Genomic DNA, 20879 nt, shown 5'->3' on the forward strand with positions numbered 1-20879 from the left:
TCCTGCGGGATGGTGATGATTAGCCTTCACTCGCTAACATTCAAGACATTTGGTGACAAACTAGATTATGTCATGCTTCATGCCTGCCCAAAAGAAGAAATTCCTTTTGTCTGTGTACATCTTCTTTACCCCGAGATGTGCACAATAGAGTGCTATATGAGACTCTCCGAGGATGGTTTCTCTTATACCCCCTTCCTTAGGTACGTACATTCTCCCTTGGAATCTCAATAGACCATCTAGTTCAAGGACAAATCCCTCAAACTTTGGTTCTATCTATTTCCCATTCTGGATGGCTGAGATGACTTTTAGATACCAACTATCTTCAAAGAGTTTCTCCAATATCCGCTTCCTTAAATTTACCTTTAAGGCTACTAGGGAGAAGGTTCGTGGCCTCCTGCTTAGTGCATCTGCCATACGTTCTCCTTTCCCTTGATGTATGAGATTGCAAAATCATACTCACTCATGAATTAGCTCCACCACCTTTTTCTGGCGTTCAAATCCCTTTGAGTGAAGAGATTCTTCAAGCTTTAATGATCCGTTCTTAACTCAAATCTTCTCCCAATGAGGTAGTGTCTCCATAGCTTCAAGGCTAACATTACTGCTGCCAATTATAAGTCATGGGTAGCATATAACTCTTCATGCTTCTTCAACTTTCTAGAAGCGTAAGCTATTACTCTGCCTTCTTGCATCAATACCACACCCAATCCTTGCGCCGAAGCATCAGTGCAGACAACGAAGTCTTTTCTCATGTCTGGTACTTGAAGGATCGGTGCACTAGTTAGTGACTTCTTCACCTTTGCAAATACAGTGTCACATTCAATTTTCCATTCATATCTAACCCCTTTTCGTTGTAATGTGGTGATGGATTTTGCAATCCTTGAAAACCCTTCCACAAACCTGCGATAATACCCAGCTAGCCCCATAAAACTACTTACCTCATGGGCATTTTTGGGTACTGTCCAATCGATTATGGCCTTCACCTTTTCCGGGTCAGCTAAAATCCCTTCTCCTAAAATGATGTGCCCAAGGTAATGGAATTTCTTCTTAAAGAGGGAACATTTTGAAAATTTCCCATACAATTGATTTTCCCTTAAACAAGGCAATACCACCCTTAGGTGATTTTCATGCTCCTTTTCACTCTTGAAATATATAAGAATGTCATCAAGGAAGACTTGCACGAATTGGTCCAAATACTTCCTGAACACACCATTCATGAGGCTCATGAATATTGCTGGTGCATTGGTTAAACCAAATGGAACAACTATGAACTCATAGTGCCCAAACCGAGTTGAAAATGCAGTTTCTGAGATGTCTTCCTCCTTTATCCTCAATTGGTGGTACCCAGATCGAAGATCAAATTTTGAGAAGATGATTGCTCCCTTCATTTGATCAAATAAGTCATCTATTCGAGGTATTGGGTACCTATTCTTTATCGTGGCTCTGTTTAAGTCTCTATAATCTATGAATAGTCACAAGGAACCATCCTTCTTCTTGACAAAAATTACTGGTGCACCCCAAGGTGAAATACTAGGTCTAATCAAAGTCTAAGAGCTCCTTTAACTACATCTGAAACTCACAAAGATCTGGAGATTTCATCCTATAGGGTGTCTTAGATATTGGTTTTGCACCTGGTTTCAGATCAATGGTGAAATCAATCTCTCTTACAGGAGGTAATCCAGGCAATTCCTCTTGTTTGAAGATTATCTATTGTCGAGTCCCCTGATGATGGACTCACTTGGTAGTCCGAAACGTTGGGTTCACAAAACTCTTCAACAGGTTATTCCTCCTCTATCTAAAAACATCCTTGAATTCTGTCAAAACTGGATGTTGATATAGGGAAGGTCCTTTCTGGTCACTTACAGCCTTGACCAAATATAGTTTGCAACCTTGTCAGAGACAACGTTTTACCTTCATCATGGATATGAATCGTAGGGACACTCCCCTCTTAATTCCAAAAATCTCAATTGGCCTACCTTCATCATCTAAACATATCACCTTCTTCTTGAAACAGTCTACCAAAGCTCGATGAGCTTCTAGCCAGTCCATTCCAATAATTACATCATACGTCCCCAATGCTATGACATATGCCTTCAACTTAGTCATACACGCCCCGAGGTTTACCTGAAATTGGTCAACACTCGGCCCTACTGCTTGTTTTATTCCAGAAGCCATCTCAACTTGTTTAAAGTCATTGTGCTCATAGGCTGCCAACCCACATTTTTCTAATGCAACTGGTGAAATGAAACTATCTGTAGCACCAGAGTCAAACAAAATTTTAACTTTTACTTTTTTTATCATACCTGAGGTTTCTACCACGACAAACTGGTATTCAACTTGTTGATTATCAACTGCTGCATAGATCCAGTGGTGGCTACCTACTCTACCCATTGGTTCTTTTCTCTATCTTACGTTGTTACCAGTTTGAAACTCAGGTTAGTCCCGCTAGTAATGAGGTCCTCTGCGTCCCCAACAAGTGATGTGTGGTGGACCTTGAACTGAATGTTGTGGAGTTCTTTGGAAAGAGTTTCTTTGCCTAGAAACCCTACCCCCACTTGCTGCTCCTTGTGTATGACTTTGATTTGTACGCGCTCTTGAAGCTGTGGGTGAGGCTGCACTAGAGACCATTGAAATCCCTACTGTCAGTTTTCTAGGTATAATCCTATTTCCATATCGTGGTGGCCTCAGTCTTCCTCCCCTTTGGAAGGTATGAGGGGCCTTCCCTACGAACCCTGTTTGATGTGAAAAGATGGCCCTACCTTCACCCTTTGAGTCTAATTGTTCTTCGACATAACGAGCCTATTCTACAGATTTTGCAACTGAGGATGGTTTCCAAATCCGCTCCATTGCCCTAATCTTAGGTCTCAATCCATACATAAAATGATCTGCTTGGCGCTATTCATTATCCATGTAGGAGGCATACTTGACCAATTCCATAAATCGAATTTCATATTCTTCTACAGTATGACCTCCCTGTATCAAGGCATGGAAGGCTCCTACCTGTTGTTCTTCATAATACGCTCGCAGGTACTTCTTCCTGAACCTCTCTTCAAATAATTACCAAGTAACTGTGTCTGGAGTGAGGTGCAACTGACGCTCCAAGTAACCCCACCAATTCAGAGCACTATCTTTGAGTTGGAATATTGTTATTTTGGCTTTGGAATTGGAATTGTAATACCTTAGTTCAAAACACCTTCTCATCCATTCTAACCATGCTTCTGCACGCTCGCTGGGACAACCTCCTGCAAACTCTGGGAGCTTGATCTTCTGGAGCTCCCTAGAAATTTTCTCAACAGGAGGTCCTCTACCATAGTCTATAGATCCCTCAGGGTTCCCTAACCCTGATGGAGGGTGTTCCACTTCCATTTCATTTGTTTTGTGCCCTCTTAAGGTCTGTTAAACACACATGGAAAACATAGAATAGGAAAGATAAATCAGTGAGTACATTTTTTATTAACATCAGATATACATTTATAGTACGAATATGCGACTCTTGGGTTTCAGATCCCAAGGTCTCTTGGACTCCTTTTGTCCATTCGACTTCCACACTAACCCACTTAGGATTAGGTGTCCAACATTCCCCCCCTTAATCCGAAGGGTTATGTATGAGTCCAAGAAGAGAGCTGTAATACAAAATGTGCAAAAAATGCATGGCAGCACTAGGCTGAATGTGCTCTATGAAATGTTGGTATAAAGGGCAGTGGTTTAAGGGTGACCACCAACACTGGAACGCTTAGTGCAGTTCCCGGAACTCTTCCAAAACTGGCAAGAAGCCGGAGTCTTCTGCTAGAGGAAGTGTTCTTAATCTGTGATGGTTTAAGGATGACCAACAACTCTGGAATGCTTAATGCAATTCCTGGAACTCTTCCAAAACTGGCAAGAAGCTAGAGTCTTTTGCTAGAGGAAGTGTTCTCAATCTGTGATGGTTTAAGGATGACCAACAACTCTGGAATGCTTAATGCAATTCCTGGAACTCTTCCAAAACTGGCAAGAAGCTGGAGTCTTTTGCTAGAGGAAGTGTTCTTAATTTTGTTCACGGGCATCTTTGTCTCTGGTTGCAACTTTGAAACTGGTTGTGGCTCAGGCTCGCTTGATGTGACTTTGAAGCTTGTAGATGACCATTTCCCCCCTTGTCAGATACAAGGTGAGAAGATGGAGAAAAATCAACTGCAAGACTGTTCAATACTTTGGAACAAGTTCTGACATGTGTTTGGAATATCTTCTTGGTTGTTGATGCCCATTGCCAAGAAGTGATCCATCCAAGATGAATCTTTGTTCTTGCAGGACGTTTATTTCTGAAGCATCTGTGTGAAGAATGGCTAGTTTTATGACAGTGCTTACATGGATGAAGATCAAAACAGTGATCTTTCAAATGGCCAACTCGATCACAGTGTTGGCATTTCACGATCTGTTGTTTTTGTTATTGTTGTTGCTGTGGACGAGGGGCAGAATCTAGAACAGCTGAAGCTGAACTGTCATGAGGAGTAGAATCTGGAACAGCTGAAGCTAAACTGTCATGAATGAATCCAGCACTATGAAACTGAATGGGCTTGACATAGTCTGGAATATGAAAGGACAAGTCCTTGTCATATCCAAGACCAGTTCTGTGCTTGTTGTGGACAAGCTGTTCCCAAGGTCTGATGATGGGCTTGGGAAGTGCAGATTGAGTTTCTGCATCTGCATGTACAACTGCTGCTTTAGTTGAATGAACTGCAACATTATTGACATGCTACTGATGGGTGTTTGTCTCAATGTTCTGAACAAAAACAGGTTCAGAATGGTGTCTATTTTGATGTAGCTCTTCTTGCTGTATCTGTGATTCAAGCTGCAAAAAATCAATCTTTTCCTGTGCATTTTGTAGACATGTCTGAATTTCTAAGAGAGATCCTTTGCTGATTTGTAATGTGTCATCAACAGTAGATAATATCAGGGTTTTAAGGAACTGTAATACTTCACTGGTTCTTGCCATTTTTTCTTCAATGTCTGATTTACACCTTAAAAAACTGATCACAACTACTACTCAATACAGAAAAGTAATATCTACTCACAGTACACAGCAATATCCTTTATAAATGTCAGCAAATGATCAGTGTGCAATATAATGGATTACAATCAGCTCACCAAAAACTTTATGCAGCAGTGGAATCAAGGAATCAATGCACTATAATGAGTTTTAACTACAATGCCACAATTGGGGCAACATCAACTGCAAACTTGCTTCGATCCTTCAAGTACTCCTTCACAGTTTCAGGAAAACCTCCAGGAGATTAGAGAATACTTGCCCCTGCTTCAGATGTATATGCAGCCAATTATTAAGGAGATTTGACTCTGTGACAATGATAAAATCTGCCTACAAAGGCCAACTTGAACACAAACTTATAGAACTTGATTGAACTTGACCAACTTTTCCTCTTGAAATAGGCTCCTCTTTGTCTAGACAGCTGTAAATATAGGAGCTTGAATTTGAAAATATGGCTCGGGCTAAGCAAGCAGGTAATCCAAAGTTTTCATTTTTATGACATGCATTGAAGCCACTTCTTCAAAGTAAAGCATTTGGCATACGATCAAACCATTGGCATATCTTCAGTTTTCAACGCAGACCACCAATTTTTACTGGGTGTGGGACTAAAATTCAAGACAACGCGTTCAGACTTTCAAATAAAACCCTTTAAAAATGTGCCCACAATCCAACTTCAACAAATTATTTTATATTTTTACGAAGTCACATATCATGTATCGAGCAGCACCGTATATTTACTCAAATACGATAACATAATATATGACAGATACATCTCAGAATATATGTTGATGGAGCACCCTCGTGGTTTTGGGTTTGTGACTTATTCGGATCCTTCAGTTATAGATGCCGTTATAAAAGACACGCATACATTGGATGGAAGAACGGTTGAGATTAAACGTTCTATTCCAAGAGAAAGCATGGACTTAATCAAGGGTCCAAAGACAAAGAAACTGTTTGTTGGTGGCTTACCTCCATAGTTACTGGGATGGGGCAGGTCATAGAAGAGTTATTCAGGTTCGCAAAGGAGACACAATAGCTGAATCTCTCCGTTTTGTTCAGCAGCAACTCGCACCCGAATTTAGAGAGATTCGAACAAATTCTGTAGAGAATTTACTCTATGTGAAGGAGGACCTCATCATTCCACATCAACATAGCTTCTATGAGCTAATTACAAATAAGGTAAGGGAAAAAGTGGACCGCTTTTTCATTTTGATATTCACGAAGACATTCGGACAACAGCTGATGCTACCATAGAAAAGGATGAGTCACATGCTGGAAAAGTTGTTTGAACGACATTGGTATAAAAAGAACAAGCACATATTTCCGGCATCCAGATGGGAGATATATGATCCTACTAACTCTGCCGCTCCTTTCAGAAATAAGTTACTCCAATATTATGGTAATGGCGGAAGTAAGAATGAGAACGATAATCTACTAAAACGCCTGGCAGATTTGTTCTATCTCATGCACTCCAAAAATATGCCTCAACTCTGTCCCCTACAGTTTGGAGAGCTGGTAATGAAAGGGAACGAGATATCACCTTAAACACCCGAGCACAAGGATATTTGTAGGAAATTCTCGACTCTAGAATCCAAGTTTTCACGCCAAATCAACTGAAGAATGCAGGTTAATATAATGAAAATGTACCTAGAATCCGAGTTTTCACGCGGAAAACACTGAAGAATGCAGGTTTTGCGCAGATATATGCATCAAACCATGCGATTGCCACTCCACACGTATATCGGTACCATCTGATATACATACGCCTAGAAGACTTTCTACACCCAGCCAATTTGCTGCATCTGAACCGGAATCACTAGATCAGTCGGCGCTTGAGCAGTTACAAGTTTTTTTTTTTTCTTTCGCAGGCTCTGCAATATCATAGACTTCCTCTACAATTGGCTTTGATTTGACCAAAACTTGAGCAATTGCGAGCTTATTTCTTCTGAGACACTGCAATGTTATGTACTCCCTCCACCAAACTGACAAAACTGCAAAGCATAGAGATGAGAAATAGTACCGCAATGCTATTCTGACGGCACACAACACCAGTGTCCGCAGCCTAAATAGCGGACGGGCGCACCACACAAGTAATCCAGACAAGACACTGGTAGGGATTATAAAAAATTAACTGTAATAATGTCGAATAGCTTCCCATCGCAATTTTATTCAAGAGAATACTGAGCTTTAAAGGGCATTTAATACAGAGGGCCCCGGGGTAAATTTAATCTTCATAACCAGATGATATCGCATGCAGGAAACGATTCAACGGTAGAATAAAATGCACAGAAAATGAGCGCAGATGACTGACCATAGCAGTGAAGACTGTTACCCTAAATTGCAGGTATGATAGAGTTTTTGCATGCAAATTATCTCATCGGCGGTGAATATCTGAACAATTCAGGCATGGTTGCAGTAACGTAAGATCTCGGAGGTCATGGCAATCAGGAAAATCGTGAAGGTTGATCGAACCGAATCCTCTTCCAGTGAAGCGTCTAATCCATTTGCAGCCATTCAATAATGATACCAACGTAGCGTTAAAAGACCGTTAATATGATATGGACAGCGTTCAAATGGAAACGCATTCAAAGATGTTATGAAACAGCGTTAAACTGATATGGACAGATGTGCAACAGCAACAGCTAATTATATGGAGCAGCGCAGGAGCAATGGACAGAGATGTCAGTCAGGAGTAGCGCGTTAGCAACAAAAACGTACACAGTGACAGAGATAATGAAGACCACATCAGCGCTATTCAAGGCAGCTCAGACACAGAATTATGGGCAGAGGTGCAGGACTGACATGCACATAACACGCCACAGAAAAACAAGCGGCTCTAATACCATGTTAAACACACATGGAAAACATAGAATAGGAAAGATAAATCAGTGAGTACATTTTTTATTAACATCAGATATACATTTATTGTACAAATATGTGACTCTTGGGTTTCAGATCCCAAGGTCTCTTGGACTCCTTTTGTCCATTCGACTTCCACAGTAACCCACTTAGGATTAGGTGTCCAACAAGGTCTCATTAATTTATTCTAGGGAATGCACGATGAGAGTCAATTCTGGTGAAGGTAATGGGTTATTTGAAGGAATTCCTTGTGAAGACTCTGTGGGCCCTTGGTTTCTTCGCGTCCTCACCATTTTGATTTGTTCAAAATCTGCACGATATCTAAAACTTATTAGCACTATTCCTAACATTTTCTACCACACTCTAGGTAGTCCAAAGAGAACCCTAAGCAATAGATCAATTCAAGTTATGCCAAGTTACCACAAATTTAAACTTTAGAACATGTTATCATAGGCTAGATCAATAGTTAAAAACATTGTTGGTGCTTTGTTTAAGTGTTATGTGCATTTTACCTGCCTACCAACACCTCATTTCTATTTAATCTCAATGTCTTAAGCTCATAGGTTCTCTTTCTAGTATATGGGAGAACTCCCTATAGCAACACAACACTTTCTAGTTGATATTGATATTGATATTCTTCCTAATCAATGTTCATCTTAAGATCATAACCCACATGACTTTTATTGTTTCCATACCTCATTCATGCAAGATCCTCAACCAATGGACCATGCTTTGATCCACCAATCTCAACAATTTTATAGCTAAGGAACCAATCGATCTTCATACATGTATATTCTCCACATCCACTTGTCAAGTTGTAGAAATAATTTTTTTTTGCTTTTTTTTTTTTTAAATAATGTATAATTCAAACGTAAACCTAAAATTAGTAATGTATTTTACCATATGCATCCAATTAATTTAATTTCTCTTTCTATTTTCTATTTAAAATTTTTCTGGTTAATCTAATTAATTTAAATTCTCTTTCTATTATTATTATTATTATTATTATTTTAAAATTGATCTAGTTCATTGAAAAAGGAAAAAAAAAAGTAACCCTATCTGAACAAACTTTTATATAAATATATATTTATATTTAAACTACCACCACTGTAAAAGTTATTGTTTACCTCATACCAGAAACTCCCCACTCATGTACACGAAAAATCCAAAAGTTGTTATACATTGAGCACGTAAATATCTAAATAAATGTTTATCTCCCCTTTATTTACAAACTCGAAAAGGAAAGTAATAGAATGGTGGGTCAATGAATGATAAATTGCAGACAAAAGGTCCGACAACAACTCTGTGTGTATTATCCCCTGAGACAATAAAACAATTGAAATGGGTTTCTTTGCACTGCAATTTGATATTGGTAATAAGCTTAACAATCCTCTCAGATTTGCAGAACACAAAGCAGACATGTGCACTTTCAAATATGTTAGCATCCGAATCCCATGTCGTACAAATTCACTTGGGTTTACAGGTAATCACATAAGTTTAAGAAATTCAGAAATGGGTGTTTGTTTCAAAGAAATCCTTAGACATGTACCCGAATGGGAAGCTAGAGGATTTGAGAATGTTAATTGCAAATATCAATGAGCCATGGATTTGGATTCCTATGTTTCTATTCTGCTTGAATGCATAAGCATGAGATACCTTTTATGAGGTACGCAGGTCCATGCCCATAGCCTAAAATATGTCATTAATCTAGAAGTTGTTATGCTGAACAACCTTGTGAACATGTATACCAAATGCGGTCTTTTGGAGAATGTGCACCAAGTGTTTGATGATATGCTAGAACGAAACATAGTGTGATGGACCATATTGATTATGGCATATGCCCACGATGGGGTTGGAGAAGAGGCGTTGAAAATATTTGGGCAAATGCAGAGAGAAGGGATTAAGATGGACCAGATTATCTTCTCAAGTGTTCTCAAGGCATGCACAGACATCACAGATTTACAGTCTGGGAAATAGAACTTTGCCCGCATTATCAAGATAGGATTTGGCTTAAATGTCTCGGTGGGGAATGCTCTTGTTAGTTTGCATGCAAAATGTGAGAGTATAGAATATGCCTGTAAAGTGTTTGATGGAATGCCTGATAGGAATATTGTCTCATGGACTGTTATGCTTTCTGGCTATGCTCGGAATGGCCTAGAGGAAGAGGTCATGAGTCTCTTTTCTGAGATGTTGTTGGCAAGTGTGAAGCCAAACCATTTCACATTTGCCACTATCCTCCAGGCATGTGCCGGGAAAGGATGCATAGAATATGCCAAGAAGGTCCATGCTCATATCATTCTTACCAAATTTGAAGCGCATGTGATAGTAGGGAATTGTCTTGTTACAATATATGCAAAGTGTGGATGCATAGAAGATGCATGCAAATTGTTTAATGAGATCTCTGAAAGGAACATTGCCTCATGGAATTCAATGATTGGGGGATATACCCAACATGGAGATGGTGAAAATGCCTTCAGGCTATTTGTCAAATGCAACAAGAAGGCACGAAACCTCATGAATTTACCTTAACCGGTGTCCTAGGTGTATGTGCAACTCTAGCTGTTTTAGAGCAGGGCAAGTTTGTGCATGGCTACATTACTAAAAGTGGATTTGAGAGGAATGTGGCTGTGGTAAATGCTCTTCTTACAATGTATGCCAAATCTGGGAGCATTGCAGATGCTCATAGAGTATTTGAAAAGATCTCTGATCGTAATGTTGTCTCATGGACTGTAATGATTGTAGGTTATTCTCAACATGGCAGTGGCATGAAGGCCCTTGAGATCTTTTGGAAAATGCAATCTATAGGTGTGAAACCAAACTATATCACCTTTATCGTCGTTCTCTCTGCTTGTAGTAATGAAGGCCTTGTTGGTGAAAGTTGGCACTTCTTCCATTGTATGACGAGAGATTATGGCATTAAGCCAGGAGTTGAGCACTATGATTGTATGGTTGACCTTCTTGGCGGGCTAGGATCCTACATGAAGTAAAGGACTTTATCAAGAGAATGTTGGTGGAACCTAGTGCGTTGGTGTGGCATAACTTGCTTGGTGCATGTAGAATTCATGGTAATGTGGAGATGGGAAAATATACAACTGCTAGAATTCTTGAGTAGGAAGCATATGATGTAGCCACTTATGTAATGTTATCTAACATCTACACTAAAATTGGTAGGTGGGATGAAGTAGGAGAAGTAAGAAAGTTGATGAAAGACCAGGGTGTGAGGAAGGATCTAGGATAGAGCTAGGTTGAAATCAAGAAATAAATGCATATGTTTGCCTCAAGAGATAGATTGCACCCACAAAGTGAAGAGATCTATGCAATGATGGAGTAATTAACTATGCAAATAAGAAAAAAAAGGTGGTGGCGCAAATATATTTTCTTTCAAAGCCCTAAATCTAAAATCAAGGCTTCTCCAATTGCAGCGATAATATTAAAATGGAAGCAAATGAAATAAAAACATCCTTGACAACGTTATTACATAAATGGCTAGACATTGAAGTTTGAACCAAATGTATCATAAAATGAATGACATTTAGGACTAATTAACTACTTCATTCATTGATAAAGTGTACAGGGATCAATTTCTTCTTTCTGGTGGCATAAGTGCACAACAATACCTTTATAATAAACCTGGCCCACTCTCACTTAAAATTGACAAGCACTGGGATCTATTAGGTTAGCTTAGGTTGGAATTGTTTGCGTGTTAGTTTGTAGTTATGCATGTAGTAGTCAGCATGTTTTTAATTTTTACTGTGCATGAAATAAGATTGAGAATTTCTAGATTTGGAAAATTATCTTATCCGCATGGTGTACATATCGGCCAACGAATTTTATATCTCTTGTGATCCTTTTCTCTTAATACAATAGAGAACTATTTTGGTTCGTCTCTTTGCTATAAATGTCAGCAAATCTGGTATATGGTTATCCCTGGGTTTTCATGATATCAGAACCATAAAGATTCACTCTACATTTTGGCACATTGGTGCACATGCTAGTTCACGAGATCAAAATCTTCATTGGGATTCTTGTTATCCAAAAAGGTTTAAGGTTCATTTTCTTTTACTCGTTTAGTAGGTATTGTTAGAAGAGATCATTCTCTGTCGGTAGTAGTGGCACCATGCTTTTGTTTCAAATCAAAGCAATATAAAGGTTCCTTCTATTTTTCTTTTTTCTTCTCACTGTTTTTCTATTTTTGCTGCTTTAGGCATAATGTTTTTCTACATTATATATTCTTACTAGTGCTAACTATGCACTTTGGAAAAAAAAATTGTAGCAAATTGTCATCGGTGGTGAGTGTTACCCCTCACATAGCATAAGGATTGTCCAAGCTCGAAGACCATGCACAAGGAGTCTGTGTTTGGAGGATGTTGAGTTAGGGCCATATTTGTGTGGCTATGATGCATGTTTTTCGAGTATTACCACAACAGCTTAACCTCAAGGTTGGAGGTTCAAGCCTTCCTTCTAATGTGTATAATATTGAGTTTAGTGGGCTTTGGGTCCAGATTTTGAACCGAAGCTATAATACCATGTGTAAGATCCCTATCCTAGGGTCTTCTAATAGATCTATTTCTCATGAATTTAAATGCAATAAGAGGCAATAATTTACTTTCTTACAAGACTTTTAAACAAATAAAATTTTACCATTTACATTCTAATCCTTATAACTTATGGTGAACATTTTATTTTGATAAATTTACATGAGTAATCTATAGAGGAATACCTGTACCGGTGGTTGGTGGAGATGCCTTTGAGCTGTTTCTCTTGCTGAATGCTCCTCTTGACTGACCCAACTGGATCTACCTCCGAGCCAACTAGGAAAGAATTCCTAGCCCAGGAAACCTCCAGAGGTTCCTTAGCCCTCCGAGCCCAAGTCCAATGAGATGTAGTGTGTGTGTCCAAGATGAACAATATTTCCCTCCTCTGAGCAACCCAAGAAACCTCCACAGGTTCCTAAGGTCTCCAAAAATCACAGCAAATCGTAAAATCGCAGCCAATCTCCCAAATCAGGCAAGAGCTCACATCCCCTTTTCTCCCTTCCCCCTTCCCTTTTTATACCTTCCCTCTCTTCTCCATCTCAACCACTTCTCATTAATGTCATTAACTTCTCATCCATCCTTATAGTTGACTTTTCTTCTCTCAAGTAAAGCTGGGAGTACATTTGGAAATGTGATATGAATATAAAACTGAGAAATTAATGGGAGAGGACCATGTATTCTCCGAAATAAATCTGAAAGTACATTTGGGAATGTGAGATATATATATATATATATATATATATATATATATATATATATATATATATGATAATTAAATGGAGAGGACTATGTCTTTTCCCAAGTAAACGTGAGAGTACTTTTGGGAATAAGATGTAATTAAATGGAGAGGACCATGTCTTCTCCCAAGTAAATGTGAGAGTACATTTGGGAATGTGAGATGAATATATATATTGATAATTAGTTGAAGGGGACCATGTCTTCTCCCAAGTAAATGTGAGAGTACATTGGGGAATGTGAGATGAATATATATATTATTTGAAATAATTGAAGGAGAGCATATCCTACCTAAGATTTAATTTGAGAATGCAAGTTGGGAATTTGAATAGTAGAAATCATGAAATTTATATTAGACAATAAATTTATAGTTCTCAAATGAAGGTATTCACCAATATTTCTCAATATTTTCAGGTAATGTAAACATTAATAAAATTTGCACGATAAGATTTAAGTGGGGCATTACACAAAAGTAAATATGGCAATCATTATTGCAATGTTACATTACATTACAGTGTATTTAATTATCACATTGCTACACTACAATATTAATGTTTAATATTAGGGTTTATAATATTAAAGCTTAATATTATCTTTTAAATATTTAAATATTTAGATTTAATATAAGGGCTTTATAATGTTAATATTTTATAATATTATCCACCATATTTATGAATGTTATGGTTATATAATAAAGAGTTTTTATAAAACTCTAATAATATAATAAACGCTTATATATAATAAAATATTATATAATATAAAACCCTCACATTATAATGTTAGGGATTTTAATATTAGAGTTTTATAATATTATTAACCATGCTTATTAATGTTATGATTTCTAATATTAGATTTAATATTTGGTTTATAAAATTAATTTTAGAGTTTATAATCTTGGGGTTTAATATAAGAAACTTAGTTTTTAACATATTAGTCTTAGGGTTTATAATACCAAAATTTATAATATTAATATTAAAATATAATATTAATATTATGGTTTATAATATTAATCTTCAAGTGTAATATATTAAATTGTAAAATTATAAGTATTATAATTATATATTAATTAATATAAATATTAATATCAAATTAGTCTCATACATAGTTTAATTATTTATGTGGGTGATGTAAGTAAATATTTATAAATATGTTTATGCTAGTAAATATAACTTATTGTTCTATTGATTAAATCAAATTATTTAAAATAAAATTAAAATAAAAAATAATAATTATTACTTTAATTTCAGTCAGAAAAATTGATATGTCTGGTTTTTTTTTGTATAATCCTATAAAATATATAGATAACCCAACATTTCAACTTTGTCTTTTTCTTCATCCGTTTGATGGTTTATCCGTGTGAATCCATGGGAGGGAAAGAAAAATAATAACAAGATGTAGCTTAAGGACAATTGAAGCCACTACATTAGTAGGCTCAAAAAACTATTTGTAAAGATGTTTGATATAGAGAAATGATCCCTCGGAACTTCACAAACTCGATGGGTTGGGATAAAGATGTTTGATGTAGAGAAACTATCCCACGATAATTTCTACAAAGTTTTAAAATAAACATTTTTGATGTACATAAACGATACCATGAAGGGCTTAAAGTTTTTTTTTTATTTTAGAGGTTTTTTCTAGTGAAAGGAATCATTTAGACTTATGACAGAGGTTTTAACTTATTTGTCGTTTACATTCATTCTCCTTCTCCCATTTTGGAGTCATCTAAATCCAAGATTCCTTTGTAGCTTGTAAGGGGATATATACTTTAAGAATGGAAATGGGTGAAATCACTAAACAGATTAGCCATTCCAACGTGTATTTATGATCTCGGGTGGGACATCAAAAAATTGAAACATGAGGGGCACAACAGTTATTATAAGATCAAAATATTGTCTTGTAAACACACAATCCAAGAGACACGCAATCCAGGAGGCAGAAGCAACACGAAATGAATGAGAAGAAGGTAATATGTTGGGCATTATTAATAGATACTTGAAATTGAAGGTCTTCTCATCTATGACATTTTTGATACCTTGAATGGCTCCCATGGTTGTCATATGACAAACTCTCTTTGAAATCCAAGCCATGTTTTACTTTCTCCGAAATTTGGATGGAAAACAAAACCGAAAACAATAAAATTTTTTGAGTTTCAACACTACATAAGGTGCCCACAAACAAAATCATGAAATGCGTTTTGTATTTCAAAATACACTACTACCAAATCCCTTCCAAAATAGCATGCCAAACAACCAAATTCCTTCGACGTCGTGTTAGGAAAGCGAGCAACCAGGGCAGTAGGCAAGCTAGAAGCCTGATGTTCATCGGTTTATTAAAACCTCATGTTGTAACAACAGTCTTTTTCCACTCTCATTAAATGAGATATACATCACGGTAAAGGGTAGAGTGTTTTGTTTGTTGCCAGTTATTTAGATGCTACACTTTTGGGGTTTTATAATATTTCTTTTGCAGCGCTAACCCCAGCTTCGCAACAAGAGAGAAATATGAACCTTGTACATTTACCAATTCACCATGCGGTAATCCATAAAGAAGCTCATGCATGATTTTGGGATTCTATCTTATATTGTTTGCAATGTTTGTGTTTTGTAGACCAAATTTGTTTCTCATAATTTTTTTCTTGTTGTTCGGGCAAATGCTTTGTATTTGAATATTGTGGATTGGTCTATGGTCATTTGTGATGCCATTTTCAATAAAGATGGTGAGTATTAAAGGAATCTAGTTGCCAATTTTTCTACGAAGACTCTGCGTATTAAAGGAATCTAGTTGCCAATTTTCCATTTTTATTGTACAATGGATGCTGTTTCAACTATAAAAGATGGATGGAAATGATGAGAATCTATTGCATGTTATTTCAGCTGTAAAAGTTAGATGGTTATGACGCTTTTAGAAAATTCGATTTGTGATTATGCATAGCAACAAACTAAGTGTTTTGGTGTTTTCTAGGTGTTAGGTCTGTTGGAAGGGACGAACAAGAGAAGCTATAACCCTTTGCTCGCTTGTCCAAGCAAGACAGTTACAATAGTCGTGACGTAGAAAAGGTTTGTTCATGTTCCTTACTCTCCTTTTATATGTAGAAGAATAATAACTTTTTTTTTATCTTTACCTATATATTTCTCAAAAGTTATTTGAGTTTACTGGTTCTTTAGGTTATAGATTTGCTTTGGCATTTCCAGGTTTCTCAGCAGCTTGCGAAGTCATTGTATGCTGCAAAAATTCAAGCATCTACTTTATTGCCAACGCAAGTAGGCAACTTGTATAAAACATCTCCCTATTTAGCATTACCCTTTCTTCGCAACAAGAATAAGACTCTAGTAAATATATTCTCATTTATGTTATATTTCTCTGAAAATGATCCAGAAATGACTTAATAAACATTGTTTCTTTATTTTTTTTAAAGCATAGTTACAGCTTTTTTTTGTGTGCAGGATGGCTAATGGGTATTGACGTTCTCTTATGGCAGTGGGCTTGCTGCTACATTGATCTCTTTTAAAAACCGCTAGGTTCTATTCCATTTTACTCTGTCAAATATTACAGAAGTTATGGACTCTCACAGATCTCACAGATCTACATAGCGGTGAATGTTACTAGATAGAATAAAAATCATTTACCGTGGAAAAATATCAAGACAGTCTTGCAGGTTTTGTATGTTTCTTATGCAATTTCTCTAATCTTTAACTTATCCATAAAGGAACCCAAGAAATATATGTATCCTCGTAATAAACACTTGGTTGGTGTTCGAGTTGAAAAACCATCTGGAAACGGTCTAAGATGCCATGAGTACATATGTTTACACTATAAGTTGGGTTTCTCTTATTATTCTTGTATGTTTTTGTCTAGTTTCTTCCTGAAGATTTCCTGGAAAACTTGAAGTCGGATGGAAACTTTGTATGGAGCAAAGGACTTTCTTTCAACTTCTCAGCCCAGTACCTGTTTCTATCTTTATTTGACTAAAGTAGATTCCTTTTTTAGCTTCGTCTAGGTTTTATGGCAATGACATGAAAAAATGGCTTAAATTGCAAAGACTATAAGGATAACATAGAAAATGCATCACTAGAAATGGCCTAAGTATATGTATACACTACAAGGAAGAAAGGATGTGTCATTGATGCATATATTGGATATGGTTTAAAAACCTATTTTAAAAAGTTTTGTGGACCTCTTTATTTAGAAATTGGTGGTGGTATGGTCTTGAATGCAAAGGAGAGGGGAACCTACAAAATTGCAAACAAGAGTGACAACTCTGCCATACCTCCATGCACAAATGAAAATCTCCATCCTAAGGAATGTGCTTGAGGAACAAGGTAGAGAGCTTTAACACAATTGTATTGTTGTAGGAATAGATTTTACTTTAGATTATATCTTCTTGTTAGATTTTACTATATATTGTTTTCCTGCAATACACATACATATGTTTTGATGTGTTGGGAAGGAGGCACTATTATTACTATTTTTATTAAAACAAAAAAAATTATATTAACTTTGTACCAGAGGGCTGGCTGGATACATTTGAGATGTTTGAACTAGATCTCATGCAGCCTTTCTAAAAATATTCATTCCCAAAACATATACATCTAATATTATAAGAGTTGAATATGTGTGCATCTCCACTACTACAATGAAAGCATAAGATGGTTTATTTAGATCCATGAACATGGTATTGATCAATACAAGTTTTCTTGGTTTAACTTTTCCAAATTCCTGAATATAAATTGGCTAAACTTCAAGATAGGAGTTCTTTATCCACTAAGCTCTTGTTGCATAGTCCACACCAATAAGTATGGTATAGGTGATAAGCTATGTTGTGGGATATTTTATAGATTTACTAAGCCTAATTTATGATACCATTTAACACCTCCATGTTTATATGGCCTTGCCAGACCTTTAACATCTCCCCACATGTCTTAGTTAATCTTTCCCAAACTCCTTGCATACATATAAGTACAAACGAACTTCTTCTTAGAAGGGAGGAGCAGAAGAACACACCCTTATTCATTCAAATTTTGTACATGCTAGTTTAAAACTTGCTCTTACTTATAACAGACAAACTACCAAACAATTTTGATAAGGTTGTGTGTCTCAGAGAGTTGGTTCCATATTTTGTGGAAGTGTTGCAATCCATGCGGGTGTTCCTTCCCTTCTAATTTTTCTACCAATTCTCTACAACTGGGCTTCCATTTGAGCTCATGAGGCAATATTCTTAGTGTTGTTCCTTGAGATAAGATGTTGTACATTGTTGACATAAGACAGAGGAGAGTTGATCCTATGTGGGTGTGGCACTAGTCCCGACATGATTGATTCCAATGACATTACATTGTGAAATACTAACCTCTGAAAATGCCTAGCTTCAATTGATGCATTTGGTTCTATTTATACTAATGTGATAAGATATCTTCTGTAGCCACAAGTTTATGCTCTTCAACAATGACCTATACCCATGAATGTTTGTTAATGAACTATTTCTTTGTTAATTAATTTGTTTGTAACACACTCACTTATTTACCTTATGTTGATGGTGTTAGGCTCACCAACATTCACCGTTCTTCCTCATATGATGTCTCAATTATACCTCACACCATTTGGAGTAGGAACCCCATCCAAAACATGACCTTGTTGATGAAACAATGGATTTTAGTGTTCTTCCTTGGATGCAATAATGCATAGAATGATGTACTAATGACTTTGGTGAAACAAGTGTATAACCCTATGAATAGTCAAGTGTAATGCATGAGAGGTTATAACACAAAAAAGGGAAAGTGAGAGGCTATCACATGACAAAGGGAAAGTGAGTGAACCCCTTAAAACCCTGTAGTAGTATGCAACTTGAAAGGAACACACGAGCATAAAAGGAACCATAAGTTAGCCTGCAAAATAGTTCATGTGATAATCAAGATTGAAATACATAATAGCACCCATTCAACAAGATTCATACTAATGAAAATGAATTAGTTCATAAGATTTAGCTTAAATTAAATAACATATATTGCAAACATAACAAGAATATTCCTACTATATTTAAAACATATGCATGAAAATGTATCGGCTCTTAGCTTTTATTAAAGTGAAAGTCCTAAACATACATATAGAATTGACAAACCATTAGTCCCAATATTGGAACGTGAAGCCAACACCTGCTCTTGCAACGAAAGATACTCTCTCTATGCTAAAGGAGAATCCAAGGCTCTCAACAAAATTCCCTAGCTTTTGATCCTAAGCCAAAAACTTGGCCAAAATCCCTTTACATGAGTTATGAGGGGATATGTATAACTAATGAGGTGACTAATCATATCCCTTTTGTGACTCTTGGACTTCCCCCATGACTATTTGACTTCTTTCAACCATGACCTTTTGACTTCCTTACAAAATTACTCTTCACATCCCACAATTCACACTTGGAATTTCACTTACAAATTAATTACAAATAGAATATTACAATATTTCTCATACACATATAAGGTAAAATTGGGTAGAGTTAGTTAAACAAGCTTAATGAGACAAACAAGATGGCAAGGTTGAGTTTGGGAAAACTCTCTCTCGACCTCTTCAACTTGTAGCTTCTCGGTTGTTGTCACTCTAATATTTATTTTGAAGTTAATGAAGAAAGAAAAGTCAAAGGTAACCATAAACCACTTTTGGAGATTAGGACCTAGCCTTCCTCATCTTCAGAGAGGGCTCTCTCTTTATAATTTAAATTTGTTTTAGTTATGTTAAATTGAAAACTATGCCAAACTTCATGTGGGTCATATTATTCATGGCTAATAATATTTTTATTATATTCCTCTCATCAAGAGGTGTATGATAGATCTAAAGTTCATCCGATTCTGATAAGTATTCATGGAGATATGAATTTATTTTGATTATGGAATTATTATCAAGCCGACCTACAACTCATGTAGGCTTAGAAGCCCAATAGTCACATCTATTCAAACATCAATGTTGTGTATAAATACAGGAGGACTTTTCCTCATTTGCACTCACTCATCTCATCACATCTCTCTCTCTCTCTCTCTCTTGCGTAGAAAAGAGGGTCTTCTCTACTGCGGAGAAAAGAGTCTCTCTCTCACACATGTGGAAGGAAGCTGCTGAAAATGAAGCTGCAACTACAGATCCAAAGTTTGACCAGTGTGGACCATAAAACCTCCTCTTCTGAACTGCATTGTAGGTTCATTTGAACCTCCTCTGAAGGCTGCAACTTTTGGTGGTGGAATCAAGTCAATCTGACGGTCAATTTGCGAGATATTGACTGCCCTAGTTTGAAGGAAGCTGTTGAAACTGAAGCTGCAACTGCAGATCCAAAGTTTGACCAATGTGGACCATCAATCCTCCTCTTCTGAACTACACTGTAGGTTCTTCTGAACCTCCTCTGAAGGCTGCAACTTTTGGTGGTGGAATCAAGCCGATCCGATGGTCGGTTTGTGAGATATCGACAGCCCTAGTTTTGATGATGAAGCCGCTAATGTTGATGTTGCTGATCTAAGGTTTTATTGCACTATTTCTCTCTACTAAATTATTGAAGATGAAGGAAGATTTAATCAAATGGTTTCCCCACACATTGTGGGGTTTGTTCGTGGCTAGCTGCTACATCTTGTGTCTCTTGTCTTGGCTTGTTTTCTGTCGATCGTTTAATGTTCTATCTGCACTTTAATTTATGTACATGTGATTGCTAATCTTTGGAATATAATAAGAAAAAGAAGTAAACTATTATAAGCATAGAACAT

The 20879-nt window shown here is 36.7% G+C and overlaps 1 protein-coding gene across 1 annotated transcript; it reads left to right on the forward strand.

The window, feature by feature from the left end:
* The first annotated feature begins 9706 nt into the window (after window positions 1-9706).
* On the forward strand, window positions 9707-10863 carry LOC149238570 (pentatricopeptide repeat-containing protein At4g16470-like). The gene is made up of 3 exons (XM_089369610.1): window positions 9707-9840; window positions 9982-10195; window positions 10354-10863. The coding sequence occupies exons 1-3, from the start codon at window positions 9707-9709 to the stop codon at window positions 10861-10863; spliced, it is 858 nt and encodes a 285-aa protein (XP_089225736.1).
* Window positions 10864-20879: the final 10016 nt, after the last annotated feature.

The sequence above is a fragment of the Pinus tabuliformis genome, chromosome 8 (genome assembly GCF_031772625.1).
Source record: "Pinus tabuliformis cultivar Carrire ecotype Pingquan chromosome 8, CPIR1, whole genome shotgun sequence".
In the NCBI taxonomy this organism is placed as follows: domain Eukaryota; kingdom Viridiplantae; phylum Streptophyta; class Pinopsida; order Pinales; family Pinaceae; genus Pinus; species Pinus tabuliformis.

Coding starts and splice junctions, on each gene's coding strand:
- LOC149238570 (XM_089369610.1), top strand. CDS start 9,707: ATGGCATATGCCCACGATGGGGTTGGAGAAGAGGCGTTGAAAATATTT. Junction 9,841..9,981: donor ACAGACATCACAGATTTACA/GTCTGGGAAATA, acceptor AATGCCTGATAG/GAATATTGTCTCATGGACTG. Junction 10,196..10,353: donor TTACCAAATTTGAAGCGCAT/GTGATAGTAGGG, acceptor AAATGCCTTCAG/GCTATTTGTCAAATGCAACA.